The sequence below is a fragment of the Cervus canadensis genome, chromosome 15, assembly GCF_019320065.1.
Source record: "Cervus canadensis isolate Bull #8, Minnesota chromosome 15, ASM1932006v1, whole genome shotgun sequence".
NCBI classification, from domain to species: Eukaryota; Metazoa; Chordata; class Mammalia; order Artiodactyla; family Cervidae; genus Cervus; species Cervus canadensis.
Window position 1 is genome coordinate 45,958,110 of NC_057400.1, and position 20,033 is coordinate 45,978,142.

The following is a 20,033-nucleotide window of genomic DNA, read 5'->3' on the forward strand; positions in this document are numbered from 1 at the left end:
GGGAGCTGACTACCGCCATTCCCCTCTGCCTTCCGGCAGGGAAGTCAAGAGAGAGGTTTGAAGGAAGATACATGCACGTGAAACTACAGGAAACATGTAAAAGAATGAAATTAGAACATTCTCTAACACCACACACAAAAATAAACTCAATATGGGTCAAAGACCTGAATGTAAGACCGGACCTATAAAGTGCTCTGAGGAAAACACAGAACACTCTTTGATATAAACTTGCAGCAGCATCTTTTTGGATCCACCTCCTAGAGTCATGAAAAAAAAAAAAAAATTAACAAATGGGACCTAATTAAACTGAAAAGTTCTGCACAGCAAAGGAAACCATAATAAACAAGATAACCCATAGAATGAGAGAAAATATTTGCAAGCAATGTGACAAGGAATGAATCTCCAAAATTAACAGCTCACGCAGCTCAATATTAAAAAAGCAAAAAAAAACCAACCAAAAGATGGGCAGAAAATCTAAAAAGACATTTCTCCAAAGAAGACATACAGATGGCCAAAAATCAGGTGAAAAGATGCTCAATGTCACTACTTATCAGAGAAATGCAAATCAAAATTACAGTGAGGTGTCACCTCACACTGGGTCAAGAATGACCATCATCAAAAAGTCTATACCAGGTCTCCCACATTGCAGGCAGATTCTTTACCAGCTGAGCCACACGTTGAGGTTTGACAGAAAACAACAAAACTCTGTAAAAACAATTAACCTTCAAAGAAAAAAAAAAGTCTACATCAAATGCTGTAGAGGGTGTAGAGAAAGGGAACCCTCCTACACTCTTGGTGGGAATGTAAATTGGTACCGCTGCTATGGAGAACAGTATTAAGGTTTCTTAAACAACTAAAAATAGAACTATCATACGATCCAGCAATGTCATTCCTGGGCATATATCTGGAGAAACCATAACTGGAAAAGATACATATATCCCTACGTTCACAGCAGCACCATTCACCACAGCCAAGTCATGGAAGCAACCTAAATGTCCATCAACAGAGGAATAAAGATGTTGTACATATTAAAATGGAATATTACTCACAAAAAAGCTGAAATAACGCCACTTGCAGCAACATGGATGGACCTAGAGATTATCATACTAAGTGAACTCAGAATAGCTAAAATCATGATATCATTCATATGTGGAATCTAATTTTTTAAAAATGATACAAATGAACTTACTTACAAAATAGAAACAGATTTATAGATATCAAAAATAAACTTATGGCTACCAAAGGGGATAAGTCAGGCGCTTGGGATTAACATACACACACTACTGGGTACAAGATAGGGTTTCCCCTGTAGCTCAGCTGATAAAGTATCCACCTGCAATGTGGGAGTCCAGGGTTTGATCCCTGGGTTGGGAAGATCCCCTGGGGAAGGGAAAGTATTTCCCTGGAGTGGGAAAGTATCCCACTCCAGTATTCTGGCCTGGAGAATTCCATGGACTGTATCGTCCACGGGGTTGCAGAGTCGGACATGACTGAGTGACTTTCACGAGCGAACACTATATAGCACAGGATCTCTACTCAACATTCTGTGATAACCTATGTGAGAAAAGAATCTGAAAAAAATAAATATAACTGAATCACTTCACTGTATACTTGAAACTAACATTATAAATCAGTGATACAGGCCAATAAAATCAAAATAAAATTTTCAAAAAATACTGGCCATGTATATATTTTCTACACTAACATTATCTTTACACTTATTCTAACATTGTGCCAATTGAGGTTAAGAGATTCAATCTAGCCACTTTTGTAACATCCAGCACTAAACAGCGACTGATATACAATAGGTATTCAGTTAACTGAACTGAATCCTCTGGATTCAGGTATTTGAGATTGAGAAATTGTTTTACAGTAATTCTTAAAACATAGATGAACATAAAGAAAAGCTTACAGATTTACTTTTTATCACTTGTTCCATAATAATTTTTAGACTCTAACATTATTAATTTCAGCCATCATGTATTTTTGGTACATTTCTTTTCAAATCTTTATAAATAAGCTGTTAAGAAGTTTACATTTGGGGAATGAGATGACATCTGGAATGAAAATTTTATAAAGGTACTGACCTTATTATCTGTCTCACAATGAACAAGAGCTTCTCTATAAAACTTAATTGCTTTTTCATAGTTTCGCTGAGCAACAGAATGTTTTGCAATCTCTGCACAAATTTCAGCTGCTAAATGTTTCTGTGCAGGAACTGCATCTGGCTGTTCCATCTGAACACGTTTTAGCACCCGAGCTTGTAATTCTCGAGCCTAGTAAAATGTAAGGACAAAAAGCAATTAAAAAAAGAAGTGGAAAAGAAACGAAACAATTCTCAATAATTCACATGTAGCATAATTTTACAGGTTTATTTAAGCGTTATTGGTCTTCAATCTAACAAAGCCTGATCCAAAGATAATGTCTTAATTGAGGCCTTCAAAAGGTACTTCTTTGCAAATGAACCATGCACTTATCTTTGAAACTTAAAATACTATAAAAGTACAGAGTCTTTTATATGCACTCTCTGAGGAGGAAATGCAACCATGGAACAAATATTTAGAAAAGATGTCTAGATACTATCATTAAAAATTGTAAGTGTTTATTACATTAATAGAATAGTACCTAAAAGATATTGAATCAAATATTGGCTGGTTTCAGGGAGTAAGTACATCCACATACTGTCAATGGCATATAGATCAGTCTAGTCTTTCTGAGGGGAGCACCCTCGTAAAACATGCTAACTCTCCAAAATCATTGAGGCTATTGAACTTAGCTGTTCCATTCTTGGGAAGGTATTAAGGACATCACTTAGAAGGAAAAATTTTAAAATGATGAGTCTGAAATCTAGAGATTTTTAAACCCATTAATAAAAATCTACCATCAAAGAAGCCTCAAAGTCTCAAAGATGCTAATACTGAATTATTGTTCCAAACATTAAGAAATAGCATGTCTTAGAGAACAGTCTTTCTCTTGAAAGTATGTGCACAAACATTGAACAAAATATTAGCAAATATCTTTAAATTCCAGCAATATCTTTTTTAAAAAATCACAAAGTGTCATTTATTTCAGGAATATAAGGATGGTTTAACATTTGAAAATCAATCAATATACCACATTAACAGAAAAAAATTGGAAAAAAAGTCACATGACCATCTTGACAGATGCAGACAGTGCATTAGATAAAATTTAAGTTATGTACTAAAAATACTGTTAGCAAACTAGAAATTAAGAGATCATCAAAACATATCAGCCACTTATATTTAGGAATACATCTAAGGAAACTTGAAAAACCTCTTCATTGAAAAACCACAAAGTATTAAGGGAAATTAAAGAAGATATAAATAAATGGAAGAAATAAACAGAAAGAAAAGTGAGTTTAACTCCCGCCTATGACACTACTTGAGTGAGTTCTTGCAAGTTATTAAACTAAGCTTCTTCGGTTGTAAAACAGGATTAAAAATATCAACCTTCCCTAATTGTTATAATAATCAGCAATGATATTTTTAAACAGTACAATCCACTGGCATTCAAATGTTATTTCCATTTGACTTATCTTCCAGAACAGCTGGGTCAAAAGACTGTCTTTTTTTTTTGTATGTAGTATGTTTCCTTCTGAGACCACCACCCACCCTCATTCTTTCACAAACAAAGGTATTTGCGTTACCTGTTGCAATGAAGTGACTGCATCATCGGGTCTGTCCATTTTACTGTAAACTTTTGCTAGAAGAACTTGAGAACGTCCATCTTCCATGAGGGCCGACAGTTCATTTACTACGAAAGAAAATATACTGGGAAAAGTTATGATTCATTTAAAATGTTTACATTTTCCTACAAGTTCTTAAACTTGATTCTGAAAAACAGTGAATTAAGCTTAATCATGTTCAGTAAGTTAAATGAAGAATGGCCAAATTTGGCACAGGGGGAAGGATTTATGATTAAAAAGTGGCCTGAAGAAAGGTTAAAGAGCTGTATAGCAACTGGAGACTCTTCTTAGACATATAAGAGAACAATACAACACAGTAAGAATTTCGATTTTCATTAAGTGTGTAAGCATTTCCGCTTATCGAAGTTATTCAGAGACAAGATAGGGTATTTGGTACATGCAATTAAGAGAACTGCTATTTTTTTAATAGTAGAACTTAACAAAGTGTATATATATATATATATGTACACACACACACACACACACACACACATAATAAACACTGACTTTGATGTCAACCTGTCTGGTTTCAAATCGAGGCTTTATCACTTGCTAGTTAACAAGATACAAATTGAACAGGATATCTATCCTCTTTGTTCCTCCCTTTCGTCTGTAAAGTATGGGAAATAATAGTGCCTATCTCAAAGAATTATTGTAAAAGTTCAGGTTCATAAATTATTAAATAAGTTAATAGATGCAAAGCAATTAAAACAAAGTCTTGTACATGGCAAGTGCTCTTTCAATATTTTATAAACCTAAGAGTATTAAAGGAACTCTAGATAATTAACACAAGTTGTTTCTCCCACCATTTATCAGGTGTGTCATACTATGTTTGAAGCGGTTTACGTACATTGTTTCTTTAAGCTTTCCACCTGAGGCATGTTTTGTTATTGCTATTTTACAGGTAAGAAAAGGCGTACAAGGAACCACAAGGAGGCTGTGACGATGGTGAGAGCAGGCCGGAAGGAGAGGTCTGCGGGGCGGCAGCTGCCCCCGCGGAGGCCGTGTAAGCCCCTGGAAGACTCCAGTTAACTCTGAGCGAAATGGGAGACAAGGGGGAGCTTGAGCCGGCGGGTCCGGGCTTCCACTGTTTGAAAGGTCCAATGCTGCTGCTGGCTTGGGAGTGACTGTGTTGGGGTGTGGGGCTGAGGGTGGAAACAGGGAGGCCAGGGGGAGTCTACTGCTGTAATCTACACAAGCAGGGACAGGGCGACAGTGGGAGAATGAGGAGACACAGGAGAATTCTGAATACATCTGGAAGAGCCAAGAGGGCGCCCAGTGGACAAGGAGAAGGGTGAAGGCAAGGATTTTGGCTCTCTGAAACTGCAAAGAAAAGATGAAGTTACAGAGATGAAGGCCGCACACGGAACAGATGTGGGATATAGGCACATATCCTACATCTGCCTAGAGGCAGATAAGGAATTCAGTTTCAGACATGTTAAATTTAAGATGTTTATTAGAACCCTGGTGCTATTCTTTATCAGTTAGGTGAACCTATAAACATCAAGAAAACTGAGTATCAAATTGTTAATTTAAAAATGGAGATAATTATATCTGCCTCAAAAACTAATGTAAGCACTAAGGCATCTAAGTACCCACTGGCTGTCCTAAGCAAGTAATTATTAAATGAAAGTATTTATACTGAATAAATGTAATAGGCTTATGCCCATGGAAGTAAAACATACTCCTTTAATCTCTAAAACCTTTTTAAAAATGCACATCCACATTTTAGGCCATCTGTAGTGTTTCAAGCAAGGTCTGACAAGACTCATGCAAGTATTTCTATGGAATTAAAAAATGCATTCAACTTAGTAGGCTTTAAGCATCAACTTCAAATATACACTGGACTATTACTTAGCCATTACCAATAATGAAATAGTTTTATCCGCAGCAACATGGACGGACCTGGAGATTATCACATTAAATGAAGTAAGTCAGAGAAAGACAAATATCATATGATTATCACTTATATGTGGAAACTAAAAAAAGACACAAATGAATTTATTTATAAAACAGATTTACAGACTTTGAAAACAAATTTATGGTTACCAAAGGGGAAAGTTGGAGGGAGGGATAAATTAAGAGTTTGGGATTAACAAAGACATATCACCATAATCAACAAGGACCTACTATATAGCACAGAGAACTCTCCTCAGTAATCTGTAATAATCTATATAGGAAAAGAATCTGAAAAAGAATGGCTGTATTGTATGTGTATATATATCATATATATGTATAACTGAATCACTTTGCTGTACACCTAAAGTTAATACAACACTGTAAATCAACTGTCCTCTAATAGGAATAAAAATTAAGTTAAAAAAACTTCCTTTATTCACTTTGGAAAGTAAAGTGTTTTTCTATAACACAATTAACTTTCATAAATCTGTTTATATTTTTAAATATCTTATTTTAGTAGATTGACATTCTGATAAATGAAACCAACCTCACATATACTAAGGATGTAATACATACTAATATAATATCAAAATTAAAAGGATCAGATATATCAGGTATACTTTTTAAAATTAGATTTTCATACCAGGTTCATGAGCTAGAGCATGCTGAAGAACTTTTTCTGCTTTATCATACCACTTCAATTTTAATAAGAGCTCGGCCAGGTCATAGCAGAGATAATTTTGTCGTCCACTTTTCAGAGCAGCCTCATAATAAGTGATTGCCTAAACAGAATCCATTTCAGTTAGGAAAAGAAAAGGCGGTGAGAGTGGCATTCCAGCACAGACCCCACACACATCATGACTTACAGCAACCGGAAGTAACCTAAAAGCAGCTTACACGCGGACTTCCACTACTGGGTAAAAATGCCATTTTCCTTACAGAAACACACATCACAGAAGGCAACTAGTATTTCTTCTAACAAAAAACAAAAGAAAAGTTCTCAAAATTTTTATTCCAAAAGTTACGTGAAATTTACTGACTGAAAATTCTTTGCTAGGTGTTATATATATGTTCAACAGTTACAAGGAGTAGGGCAAGAATATAACAACTAGAGGAAAATCCATTATCCTAACTAGAAAGCAAAAAGAAAAAATCCTCAAAGCACATGGCTCAAAACTGGTTCAACAGAAAGGATATCTATTATGCTTTGTCATATAATGAAAGAGATGTTAACAGTAAACACATCTTAATTTACTTGATGGCAAAATTTGGGTGTAAGAGGAAGCCTAACGTAAGCTTTAGGGTAGCAATGCAAAATGAAGCAGAGAAGAATCTGAGACACTGAGAAAGTCCTTAACACAAATTCCAGATTTGTAACAACAAATTTGGGGTTTCAACCATTAAGATACAAATAATGCTTGCTGAAGATCTCTCATCGAGCAGGGGGTTCGTAAATTTGATCCAACAGATATATCTTAAAATGTGAAGTATTTACCTTTGAGTAGTTGTGAGTTTTCACAAGGGCTTTCCCAATTTTGCTTGCCCATGTTCCGTCCTTTGGGTTGTGATTTAGTGCTTGCTCATATGCTACTATGGCTTCCTCAGGCTGATGTTGGCAGATACAAAAAAACAAGCAATAAAATAACAGCTTAGTTGGCTCCCATTAAATGGCAACACCTCTGTAACTAAGCTCTACATCTGGAAAACTTAACAAGACTAATAAAGCACATATTAATTCCAGAAACATTAACAATTTCAGGGAAATGACAGTCACTAGTGCAGGTATTACTAGAACAATCCCAACCATACTAGGTAGGCCTAGGTCCTCATAAGTAGTCATATGAGAACTGAGAGATAGCTTCTTGACTTTTCATCTGGCGGTCATTAGAAAAGACAGAATCAGAGAGTCAGAGGATCGCTTCCCTTTGAAGAAAACTCCATCTTAGCCAGTAGCTCTTCTCACCCTTTTAAAGGTGACTCTCACTTTACTTCTGGTATCATCTCTATCTCAAATGACAGTGCTGAATAACTGGATCTTCATTTGAAAAAAATAACTACAACTTTTAAACTGTCATGGTGGTCTCCTTTTTATTGTGATGACCCAATCTTCAACTATTAAGTAAACATTTGTAAAATCAGTAAAATGAGAGGAGGGGAACTGGATAAAGGTGGTTAAAAGGTACAAGCTTCCAGTTAAAAGTATTACAGATGTAATGTACAACATAATAATTAACAGTGAGGTATATTATATGTGAAAACTGTGGAAAGAGTAGATTCTGAGAGGTCTCATCACAGGACAAATATTTTTTTCTATTTTTAAAATTTTATACCTATATAGGATGATGGATAGTCACTGAACTTACTGTGATAATCACTGCATTATGTATGTAAGTTAAATCATTATGTTGTATCTTAAACTCACAGTGCTGCATGTCAATTATAGCTCATTAAAAATGGAGGAAAAAAACCCAAATTCCTTTCAGTAGAATGTATACTAATCACAAAGAAGAATTTTTAGTTTTTTATTTTTAAATCTACGTACAGTAGTATCAAAAACCTTACCTCCTGAATATTCATGTATGCATCACCAAGGAGAAGAAAAGACCGAGAACTGGGCATCCTTTCAGCCATTTCTCTGGAAATCAGATGAAGTCTACTTAGTATAATGAAAACAAATTTCTTCTTCTAAGCCAATAAAAGAAAAGCTCATGTAAAGTAATTAGCCTCCAACTAATATAAATAAATGAAAAAATAAATAAAAAGTATATAAAAAAAAGAAAAGCTCATGTATTTCAATAAACGAATAGCCTTTGAGTACTCTTTTTATATCCCACAGTATAATACATACTATTAAAACCCTACCAATACTCACACCCAGATTGTTTATGCTAGGTCAACAATTTTTTTCATTAAATTTTTCCATTTCCTGAAAAGCAGGTAGAAGTATACTGACAAGATAGAAATATGTAAGCTCTCATTACCCAGAAATATGTTTTGCTCTCCTTAATTCTAAAATGATGTGGGAATGAAGTTCCAAAGTATGACAAATACTTATTGTCATCCTATGCGTTTTGAGCGCTGATATTCATGTAAGTCATATACAGCAATAAAAATACAAAATTTTCTACTTCAATATTTGCTGCTTTTTATCTACAAAATGTAAACTGCTAAAGGTCAAAATACCAGCTCAAATAATGTGATACTAAGTCTTTAGTGTATACCTCATTTAGTTGGTCCAAAAACTAATGAGAAAAGAGAATTAAGACTTTATAGATAATGCTAGGAGTTTACTATATAGCTAATGTGTCAGATCTCCTTAAAAAAGTAAAATAAAAAACTATGCTTTTAACTACTATAGTGCATCCAAATACATGTACCCAATTTTAAAATACCGTCATATCATTAGAGATGATAGTGCTGATCTTTTAGAAATATTATAGAAAACATAATTTAGGAAACTCCAGCCCATGCAACTATACAACTATATAGGAGTGCTTCTCAGTTTCTTTGCATCACTCAGTAACTACAAAGAATCTGAACAGATTTCTGGGCTTTGGTATTTACAAAGTATGGGTGAATCAACACGACTTAATTCATCAACATTCTTAAGGATTAAAACATTAATTTTCTTTCACATGGATTGTGTGCTTGTATCTCTCTTTTAGTTTGGGGAGAAGTGTAAGGGCAGCCTGTGTGTGCATGCGCACCCTCAGGCCTGTGTGCTGTGTATCCCACCAATCCTAACGGCACCAGCGTGTGACACTGTAAACCCCGGCCATGTCTGTAATCCATACCTTACTGTGATGTATACTAAGCCACAGCTCTCTTCTGCTATGAGACAGTGTTAAACATGACTACTCAGCCCCTGAATTGTTACATTACATAATGCTTTCAAGCTATTAGAATACAGTAATTGTTGCTCTTTTCCTTCCCACCCAGGAAGAGTCAAGGTCCAAAAATAACACCTGAGGAGGGAGACTGAGCTGAGAAACTAGAGGGAGTCACAGGTTGAAATAAATCCTAATTACTATGATTCAGGTTTTAGGGAGAGTGTGTAACCTGGTTAGAGTGCTTGTGGCTGGTGGCAGGAGAAGGAAGCAAGAACACATTAAGGAAGGGATCTATAAAGTATACGAAAAGCAGCTAAAAGGAAGAAAGAAATTTGGGGATTAATTTTAGGAGATAAATGTGTTAAAATATAATGGGCTGAAAGAACTATTTACCTGTAACAAGTGATATATAACATTTTCTCTTTTCTGTGCTTCAGATATATATCTGCCATTTTTTCCTTGGCCTCTATGAAATACGGCTGCTCGGCTGTAACATTCCGAAGCATGCTTAAAGCCCTCTCCACATCTCCCTGGGCCAGAGCTAAGTCTGCGTTAGCGATAGTGACACGCAACTCTTCAGATGTCCCAGAAAATTCATGGATGGCATCTTGTAAAACTTTGGCTGCCTCATGCTGTAAGGGTGACATCCAGATAACATTCAAAACTATAACAAATCACACTACAAATGAAGGTCTTCTAATACAGAATGAACAATAAATGGTAGCACAGTTTTGATATTTGTGATATATTGATCGATTTTTGATAAGCACAAAAATTTAAAACTAAACTCAGAGACCAAATTAAGATGACATATTTGTTAGCTGAAAAGTGTTCTTATAACTATGACAACAGCAGTTGGTACATAAGAGTTGCTGCGACTATAATAAACATTTATCTTGCATCCAGCATTGTATTAACCCATTACTTCTTATGACAATCCTCCAAGGTAGTTACTATAATTACCTCCACCTTACAATAAGGAAAATAAGACTCAGACAGTTAAGGAGTTAACAAATGATGGAACCAACCAGCCTGACTCCAAAGCCTAAATTCTTTGTCATGTTCATTACTGCATCTTCAGTGGGATCCAGTCCACAGTCACCCTTTGGACCAGATGGTTCTTCATTACATAGCAGGTTATTCCCTACACTAGGACACCATTTTTGTTATATCCCAGGTGAATATATTTCCTAATTTCCAAACCTGTACCTCAATGAACCTAAAATATCATTTATTTTAATTCATCTCAACTTAGGAGATTCTAAAAAAATTCTAATTTAAGAAATGTTAAACCAAGAAAAAAAATTGTGCATTGTAGAATCAATCTATAATAGAATTGGTTCTCCTTATTAAATGCATTTTATGTTAATTTGTTAGTGAAGTAGAAATTCTTTGAGCTTTGGCAAGTACCTAGACATAGCCTTAATTTCCACTAAAATATGAAATATGAAGTAACTGATTAGCACCTGCTGTAACTTAAAAAAGATATAAATGATAAGTTCCTCATTTTCTACAAGATTCTAATTCTTTTCTCAGAATTGCATTCATGTTTGCTTCCATCTGGTGCCAAATGATGAGAAACAAATTTTCTAAACTTAATCACTTGTTCAAGAGAATAATTTTTGCATTTTCATTTCCTATAACTATATATACTTGGATAACAAAGTTCAGATCTGAGCAATTAAGATTGACCTACCTGTTCTCCATTTAAACGGTGAACCTCTACCAACTCAAGAAAGACTGATAAACGATGGCTTGCATCAATTTCAGTTTTTCTGTATTTTGACTTTGAGGAAGATCCAATTCTCCTCATTCCTGGTAAACTCATTGCCATGTGCAGAGTTTTAATTGCTTCTCCTATTTCTCCCATTTTCTTTTGTGACTGAGCTTTTATCAGATGATAGAGAGGATATTCTCTCACCTGAAAAAAATAATATTCAGAAATCCTTCCTTGGAGTGCTTACAACATCAACACATAGTTTACAATCCATAAAATGCTACGATAATAGGAAGGCTGAGGACAGTCTACCCTGTGAATGCATGACATCCTTTTCTGTCCTCTTACTCATGTTCTGATCATTTACTGAAAAATCAGAATTCAGGTAACCTGCCACTACCGAGTATTCCCCTGGTTCATAAACAGGTGCTGCTACCGCGACAGGAGAGAAACTGCACACAGAGTTTAGAAGCCCAGCAAGTGTATGTGAAGAAATTATTTTAGTTTTCAGAAAACGAAATTTCTTTATCTGAGACTTCTTGTACTGAAATGTAAGTTATCAGATTTCTACAGTTTCTTTTTATTTTCTAATTTTAAGATTAAACATTTCAGGGCATGTTAATCAAACATGGGTTTTTACCCTTTGATACTACTCTGAAATGTGTACTACTGAAGCTTCTGTCTTTAGTTTGGCTACCAACAGCCTATACAGAAAAAATAAGAGAATGACAGATGGTGTGGAAGGAGTCAAGAAAAGAAGATGGTCCAGAATGAGATGATGTGGCAGCTATCTAACCTCTAGGATGGCTTTAGTCCTCCTACGGCTGGGTTCTGAGCCAGAGCTAGGCATCAGGTTTACCTGTTGTTCTTGTGTAAACAATCATGCTTATGCTCTCATCTCAGAGATCTTGACTCATTGGGTGGGGTGCTGGCACTGGGGTCATGATGTACCACTAGTCTTAAGAACTACCATCCTAAGAACCAGGTGTTACTTTCTGCAAACCTTGCCTACAACTTGAATTCTCCAGTTAACTAAAGGGTTCTCACATTAAAGAGTCAAAGACACTGCCAGACAAAAGACAAAGTCTGAGGAGCTCCTACAGTGACTTCAGGAAGCCCCTGAACCTAGGGTTTTCTGTAATGCTCAGGGATATGGGATGTTTAAACTGAACGTCTTGGATAGAAACCTAGTGTCTTTATGTCCTCAAACCACATACCAACTTTCAAAATGACTAGGCATTCTGTGATGATGCATCCAAAGTTATTAAAAATCAAGGTCCAAGAAAGAGACAACAATAAAATAAAAATCCTAAAACATAAAAATGTTTGGCACAATGCTCTATGTTAAAAAGCAGAGACATCACTTTGCCAACAAAGGTCCATATAGTCAAAGCTATGGTTTTTCCAGGAGTCATGTATGGATGTGAGTCGGACCATAAAGAAGGCCGAGTGCCAAAGAATTGATGCTTTCGAACTGTGGTGTTGGAGAAGACTCTAAAGAGCCCCTTGGACTGCAAGGAGATCAAACAAGTCACTCCTAAAGGATATCAACCCTGAATATTAGAAGGACTGATGCTGAAGTTCCAATACTTTGGCCATCTGATAAGAACAACCAACTCTTTTGAAAAGACCCTGATGCTGGGAAAGATTGATGACAGAGGATGAGACGGTTGGATGGCATCATCGGCTCAATGGACATGAGTTTGAGCAAGCTCTGGGAGATGGTGAGGGGCAGGGAAGACTGGCATGCTGCAATTCACGGGGCAGCAAAGAGTAGGACAGGACTAAATGACCGAACAACAACAATGCTCTATAGTTGACAACTATCTTTATATATATATTCACAGTACATTTAATGTTCATTAAAATTGTAGAGTATTATTATATAAGTTTCATAGAAAAGAAAACTGAGGTGCAGAGAGCGAGAGGTGGAAAGACCAGACACCAATTCCTGGTCTTTTGTTGCCAAGTCCATATAGTTTTGTTAAACTAAACCACAGGTGCCTCCATTTTTTTCTCCTACTGCTAACGAGTTCAAAACATTTTCCACTAAAAAAATGCATTTATTAGCAAAATGTTACTGGCTAAAATACAAAATAGTTGAACATGTAAACATTTGCTAAAGGTTTAAGGACAGTGATATGACTTATCCACTTGAGTCTGGAACACTTACCTTAAAATTATAGCTCAGGCATAGTTCAAGAGACTGAGAACACAATTTGAATTTTTCCTGAGACAGATAAACCTGAGCCATCAGAAGATGAGCATCGGCATAGGAAGGGCTGTGTTCTAGGCAATGCTGCAGGTTATTGTAAGCTGCTTCGATATCACCTGGTGAGGAAACAAATCACTACTACAGCAAAAAAAAAAAAAAATGATTAAGAGGAAGTCTGAGAGAAGAGGGAGAAAAGTAGTCTATGGACAGTTCTGGTGTTTGAACTTGAAGTCCTCAGCTTAAACTACCTGCACTACTATTAAATCGCTTCACTTGTGTCCGACTCTTTGAGACCTTGTGGGCTGTAGCCCACCAGGCTCCTCTGTCCATGGGATTCTCCAGGCAAGAATACTTGATTGGGTTGCCATGCCCTTCTCCAGAGGATCTTTCCGACCAAGGGATGGAACACCCATCTCTTATGTCTCCTACACTGGCAGGCAGGTTCTTTAACACTAGCGCCACCGTCCACTTCTTTCTAGTGTGCATGAAAGAATATATCCAAAGCCAGGCCATCCCCTTGGTGATAAGGAGCAAATCAGAGTATGTGAAAAGATCAGAATCCATCACCACTGTTACTGACAGTCCTATTAATGTACTTTTACTTTCCTTGTCTAATTTTTTTAAGTTTTTAACTTCTTTAAAATATGTAAAACATAGAAATTTAAATAACTGGAATGTTACAGTGCCACATTAACAAGAAAGATTTAGTCTAGCAATCATTCTTGGCCAGAAATTTTACTACTGCACAAAAGACCAAAAAAAGCATAGGAATATAGTCCAGAAGTTTAGAAATGAGAGTTACAGATTTTAAATGCCTCTTAATGCTAACTGAAACATTCAAATGTTCTGGAAACACATCTATTGTATATCTAGAAGTCTTCTTTTTTTTTTTTAAATTGTAGCTGATTTACAGTATTGGGTTAGTTTCAGGTATAAGTAGTGACTCAGTATTTTTGCAGGTTATGTTCCATTATATGACATTAACTATATCTGGGAGTCTTAAAACAGAAGGAAATGATCAAAATTAAAGTGATGGAATACTGGATTCCACCTTGGGCTGACAGCGAAGAGAGGAAGAGGCTCTTCAGAGAAATACCAGGTGCTAGAAGTTTCGTGATATAACCTACATTGATACACATTTAGCCATCTCATAAACTGGCCTTAAGCAGGTACAGCTAGACCAGAGCCCTGTGTAACTCTGCTAAATTATTATCTGTTCAATAACTCTCTGTGACCTTACCTGACACCTCAACAGACAAAATAAGGCTTACAGTCAGGCCTTCGGTCCCAAAGGCTCAACCTTCTTATAACAGAAATCCATTTAAACAGAAAACATTCTTCTTAAAAACAGGGGATTGACGAACAAAAATTTGGCTTAGTACAATAACTTATTAAAAGAAGTGTCAAAATCTGTCAATTAACCATCAAGCATAATAAATTATTAGAGTTTTCATTCTGATGCAATCCAACACTCAGAACTCTACAGGCAAAAAAAAGAAAGATGGTTAAGCATAATAAATTTGCAAGCAAACCACCACCCCCACATTCTTTTAGGAAAGATAAGGATCACGGAGATAACCTGAAAAAAAGTGATTATTACTGGGACTCCCCTGGTGATCCAGTGGTTAAGAATCTGCCTTGCAAGGTGGGGGACATGGGTTTGATTCTTGGTCAGGGAACTACGATCCTGCATGACACAGAGCAACTAAGCCCATGCGCCACAGTGACAGATTCCACGTGATTCAGTGAAGATCGTGCATACTGCAACTAAGACCTGATGCAGCCAAATAATAAATATATTTTTAAAAAGAGAAAGATTATTTCCCCAAAGAAGGGTTTGCAAACAAGAGCCAGGAAAAAAAAAAAGAGAACTATGTGAATAACTGAGATCTTTTTTGCTTCTTCTATAAAGGTAAAGAGAAGGAATATGGCCAGTTAGCTTTAGAAGGCCACTAATTACTTAAAAATGGACAAACAGGTCATTGTTGTGGGGAAAAAAGGCCATACAAACAAGTATCACATCAATATCACATTCTTATTTGAGAGCGGCTCAAATTCTCTTGAGGAAAAAAATGAAAGAAATTTCTGTCCTGCAGTTCTGCCTTTGTCAGGATCTTCTGTAATAAAGAATTTGTCTGGCCTTGGTTCCTGGGAGACCATCTCTAAATCTTGGAGCAATAAAAGTGTCTTTGTTATTCCTGGTAGGCCCTGATAACTTATGCTAATGTGACTAAGGGCTGGCCAGGTCAGAGATCCCAACCATGTGATTAGCAGGGTACGGACTCTGAGTCATCCATACCAGCCTGACCTGGGGAGAGGGGAGCTGGAGACTGAGTTTAATTATCATGTCTATGTAATAAAACTCTTGGGTACTGAACCCTGGGTGAGCTTCCCTGCTGCTAATGTTCTAGAGGTGTTGTCATATGTTTATGTGTCAGAAAGTTGATGTGTCCTGACTCCTTCACACGTGGGACCCTCCCAGACCTCAACCTCTGCATCTCTTCCTTTTGCTGGTTCAGATGGATATTTTTTTGCTATAAAACTCTAATCCTAGCTATAGGGCCTTCCTGACTTCTGTGACTCTTCCGAGTAAACTACTGAACCTGATGGGAGTTGTCAGAACCCTTAAATTTGTAGCCAGCAAATCAGACATGCAAATGGCTCTGGGAACCTCTGAGCTTGTGGCTGCCGTCTACAGCTAGAGCAGTCTGATGGAGACTGTGCCCTTAACATGTAAGTTTGGCCCAACTCCAGGTAGTTTGTACCAGAAGTCACTGCAGTTGGCAGCTTAGCAAGAATACTGTTGTTTAGACATGTGCCAGCACGGTATCACGTTATTTCAGGCTGCTCTTTTTAACAGTGGGGTTAATGTACAAGACTTTCATTCCTAGCAAGAGTTAGTTGCTCAGTCATGTCCAACTCTTTGCCACCCCATGGACTGCAGCCCACCAGGCTCCTCTGTCTATGGGATTCTCCAGGCAAGAATACTGGAATGGGTTGCCATTTCCTATTCCAGGGATTGAACCTGGGTCTCCTGCATTGCTGACAGATTCTTCACCACCTGAGCCACCAGAGAAGCCCTTAACTCCTAGTGAAAGTGAAAGTCGCTCAGTCGTGTCCCACATTTTGCAACCCATGGACTGTATAGTCCATAGGATTCTCCAGGCCAGAATACTAGAGTAGGTAGCCTTTCCCTTCTCCAGGGGATCTTCCCAACTCAGGGATCGAACCCAGGTCTCCTGCATTGCAGGCAGATTCTTTACCAGCTGAGCCACAAGGGAAGCACTTCATTCTTAGACACTTTGGCAATGAAGTATTACTATTAATATACTGAGACTGATTTATATAAAGATTCAAAATAAATAAGTGTTGAATAAATTAATCACAGAACTCAAAAGTTCCGTTTGAATATCTAGTAGGTGACATCCATTCTGACTGAAAAGAAAGTAGAAATATCATGTGGCTCAACAGAACTCACTTAGGAGAAGGTATCAGAGAATCACTTCTTACAACTAGAGTATTTTAGAGGTGAAGTTAACTCTTCTGATAATTTGGTTCTTTTTTAAAAATAGTTAAAACCAAGACCCAAAAAATTAGTAAAGTCAATCTCTTAACTCTTTCTATTATGTATAGGAGGTAACTGAATGAATACATTTAAGGTGGTTTCTGCCCTACAGGACTTTACAAACTTACTTTACTCTGCATAGCATGTAGCCAGCAAAGATATATATATATACATAAGGCCCATATGATGGTCTACTTACATATATATTGCCAAACATGTGTGTGTCCTAAAACGCTAAGGTTACAACTGAGGTAATTTTTTTTTTGAGGTTATTTTTTTAAAGCTATGAATAACCAATCACAGAAACTAGATAGGAATTAATTTATTTCCTAAGTATCTGAAACCTGATAAACATCAGATTTGATTATGCCAATGAATCAATAATGATGGATTATGATCTGTTCAAAGGAGAGATTAAAGACTATAAATTTTTACTGCCTGGCCTTAGTACTATCTGATGGACTTTTTTTTAAAGTGGTAGAACTATATTTTTCCAGAAGTTCATTTGAATCAAAAAAGTTTATGGCAATCTTTTTTAAAGAACTAAATAGTTAAAGAGTTGTACAATTTTATTCTGTATAAAAATTAATTGTATAAATTAATTAAAATTTAATTTAATTTAATTAAAATTTAATTAATATACTGTGCATATGTAAAATGTGTATTTTGTGTGACTATTCTTCATATATGATGGATGCTTAGTTTGCTCATACTTTTTCTTATCAACATCAGAATATAAAGGTTATTTTAAGCTTTTAATGTACACCTTACCTGACAAATACTTCACTTTTGCTATTAGGAAGACAGCCTGCAGAAGACCAGGAACGGTTCTGACTATAGTCTCCAGGATTGAGGTACAACGTCTGAGAAGTGGAGAAAGAGGTTGCCCAGGACTTGCAGGCTAAACAAAACAAATCAGCAAGTCATTTTTATAAGTTTTTAACAGTATTAGGCTAAAAATAAACACATTATTAATTGTAATGTGAAGAGCAAAACCCACATGCTTGCCCAATATCTCACTATGACTAGATTAATACTAGTTTATCTCCCTGGGATCTATGAACAGACTATATAAATGATGGCTTTTGCTCAGCAAAATAATTGTGAAGTTACTAATTTGATAACATATGAAAGGAGCATTTATGTTCAAAAGCTTTATCAAGGAAACACACCTGTTCAAAGGAATAATGAGAGGCACAGCTTCTTGCTGGAACACTGAGAGTCAAGGGAATGTGAGCTCTAATTCTAAAGCTGTCTTGGGATTTTACTCAATTCAATAACCTGCACCACCCTCGAGAATACTGCAAAGTCAGTTTTTAGAGAATTCAGATTTTGTCATCCTAGTAAAAATTCAATGGCAGAACACATGCATGTACACTACACCAAATGTCTCATATTCCCCACTTTTCTGTCTGACATATTGTAGGCCCTCAATTTTTTTCTCTTTTAATTAATAATGAATTTAATAACTAAAGTAGTACTAGACAACTTGTTTATTCTTTTAATGGCTATCTACTCAATCTTTATCCAGCAGTTATCCGCTCACAACTTAGAAATGTGATATTAGATTTTTAAATATCCAATGTTTACTCTCCCACTTTACCTTACTAATGCTCCTTCCTTTATCTGAAGGACCATCCTCTCATTCCCATAACCTTACACAGATTCTTAACTGAAGCACAGCCTCTTACTGACAACTGACCCTACAAGGAGCCACTGTTACTAACAAGAAAAGTGTGGTATCTTCGATGTTGACGCACCAAAAAATGTGTGCTCAAAAGAATTTTCAGAGCACAACTATTGGTGCCTAGAATACTTCAGCTTCTTGAAATTTCTAAAGCACTTATCTAGGTAATAAATTTTTTTTTAGCATTCTTTGTCTTATTAGTCCTACAGTAGTTTCATATTTAGTTTTGCCTCTTTTATAGGGCTAAGGGTCCTTATGTGTCTTAAAGATGAGACTCTTAAAACTTTACACTGTAATGGATATAGTGTATATTCTTAAAATATATTTGCTTTTTCAGTGCAATTGAAAATAATGAAAGTACAGGTAACAGGGCGAGCTTCTAATGTCGTCTGCCCCTTGCTAAAAATTACTCATTGAAAACAATCATCATTTTTCCTCTAATTTCAGAACAAATCATAGCAAAAAATCCAGGGCTTATAAAGACAATCTCTAAGAAAATATCTGCTTGATTTTTTTAAAAAAACTATGTATATGTAAAAGGGCCAAAGCAGTAGAAAGAGAGCTGGAGACACAAGTCTGCCTTTCTGATATTTCCCCAGGAAAACAGCATTTTAAATGCTAATTAGATTCCATCATGCCGATGAAGCTTACATTATGGAAAAATAGAATGTCTGTGCACTAGGGACCCAACTACAACTTAACACATTATTTCTTGCTCCTTTTACAGTTTACTCTCAGGCCAGCTGCCAGAAGAAGCCTTTTAAAACGCTGAACTGGATCATGTGGGAAACCCTCTGGTGGCTCCCCACTGTTCTCAGAACGGAAGTCAGAGAAATTAGCACCAGTTTCCAATGATACCTTACGGTGACCACTCCCTGCCTCCTCACTTGGTCCCAGCCACTCCCCTCTCCTTTGTCCCTTTGGGCCACTGCACAATGGCTCCTTTTGCCTGAAACACTCTATGGTATATTCCCACATGACCTTGAAGTTTTTGTTCAAATTTTACCATCATAATGAGGCCTACCTAGACCACCTTATCTAAAATTATTGCCCCCTTTCACTCTGTTCTGTTATTTTCTCCTATAATCTCCTAATATACTACAAGATAGATTGATTGTATTATGTCTCCTCCTGCCAGTATTCATGTATTAAGAAGGCAAGGAATATTGTTTGCTTTTACATAACTATTTCCCCAGCTCTGAATAGTCCACTGGGAACCCTACAAGCATTTGTTGGATGAATTCTAAATACTGCATGAGTACTGAAAAATGCTTTCCAACTCATGAGCAACTGAAAGCAGATCATGACTGGAGAAACTGAGATCAATCCCAAGTGCAATTCCAGAGTGGTTAGTTGAAAAAAATTGGTCATGAAAGTCTGGAAAAGGATATGTTGATCAATAAAAGGCAGCGTG

At 36.4% G+C, this 20,033-nt stretch overlaps 1 protein-coding gene across 2 annotated transcripts in view; it reads right to left on the minus strand.

Moving 5' to 3' along the window:
• TTC21B (tetratricopeptide repeat domain 21B) overlaps positions 1-20,033 on the minus strand; it is an 87,376-nt gene that overhangs the window by 42,352 nt on the left and 24,991 nt on the right. For both annotated transcript variants that reach the window (XM_043487821.1, XM_043487822.1), the window contains exons 12-20: positions 17,704-17,833; positions 13,326-13,483; positions 11,132-11,356; positions 9,829-10,067; positions 8,168-8,240; positions 7,101-7,211; positions 6,249-6,387; positions 3,668-3,774; positions 2,088-2,276 (exon numbers count right to left, since the gene is read on the minus strand). In XM_043487821.1, coding sequence (XP_043343756.1) covers positions 2,088-2,276; positions 3,668-3,774; positions 6,249-6,387; positions 7,101-7,211; positions 8,168-8,240; positions 9,829-10,067; positions 11,132-11,356; positions 13,326-13,483; positions 17,704-17,833 — 1,371 coding nt within the window. The remainder of the gene's footprint in view (positions 1-2,087; positions 2,277-3,667; positions 3,775-6,248; positions 6,388-7,100; positions 7,212-8,167; positions 8,241-9,828; positions 10,068-11,131; positions 11,357-13,325; positions 13,484-17,703; positions 17,834-20,033) is intronic.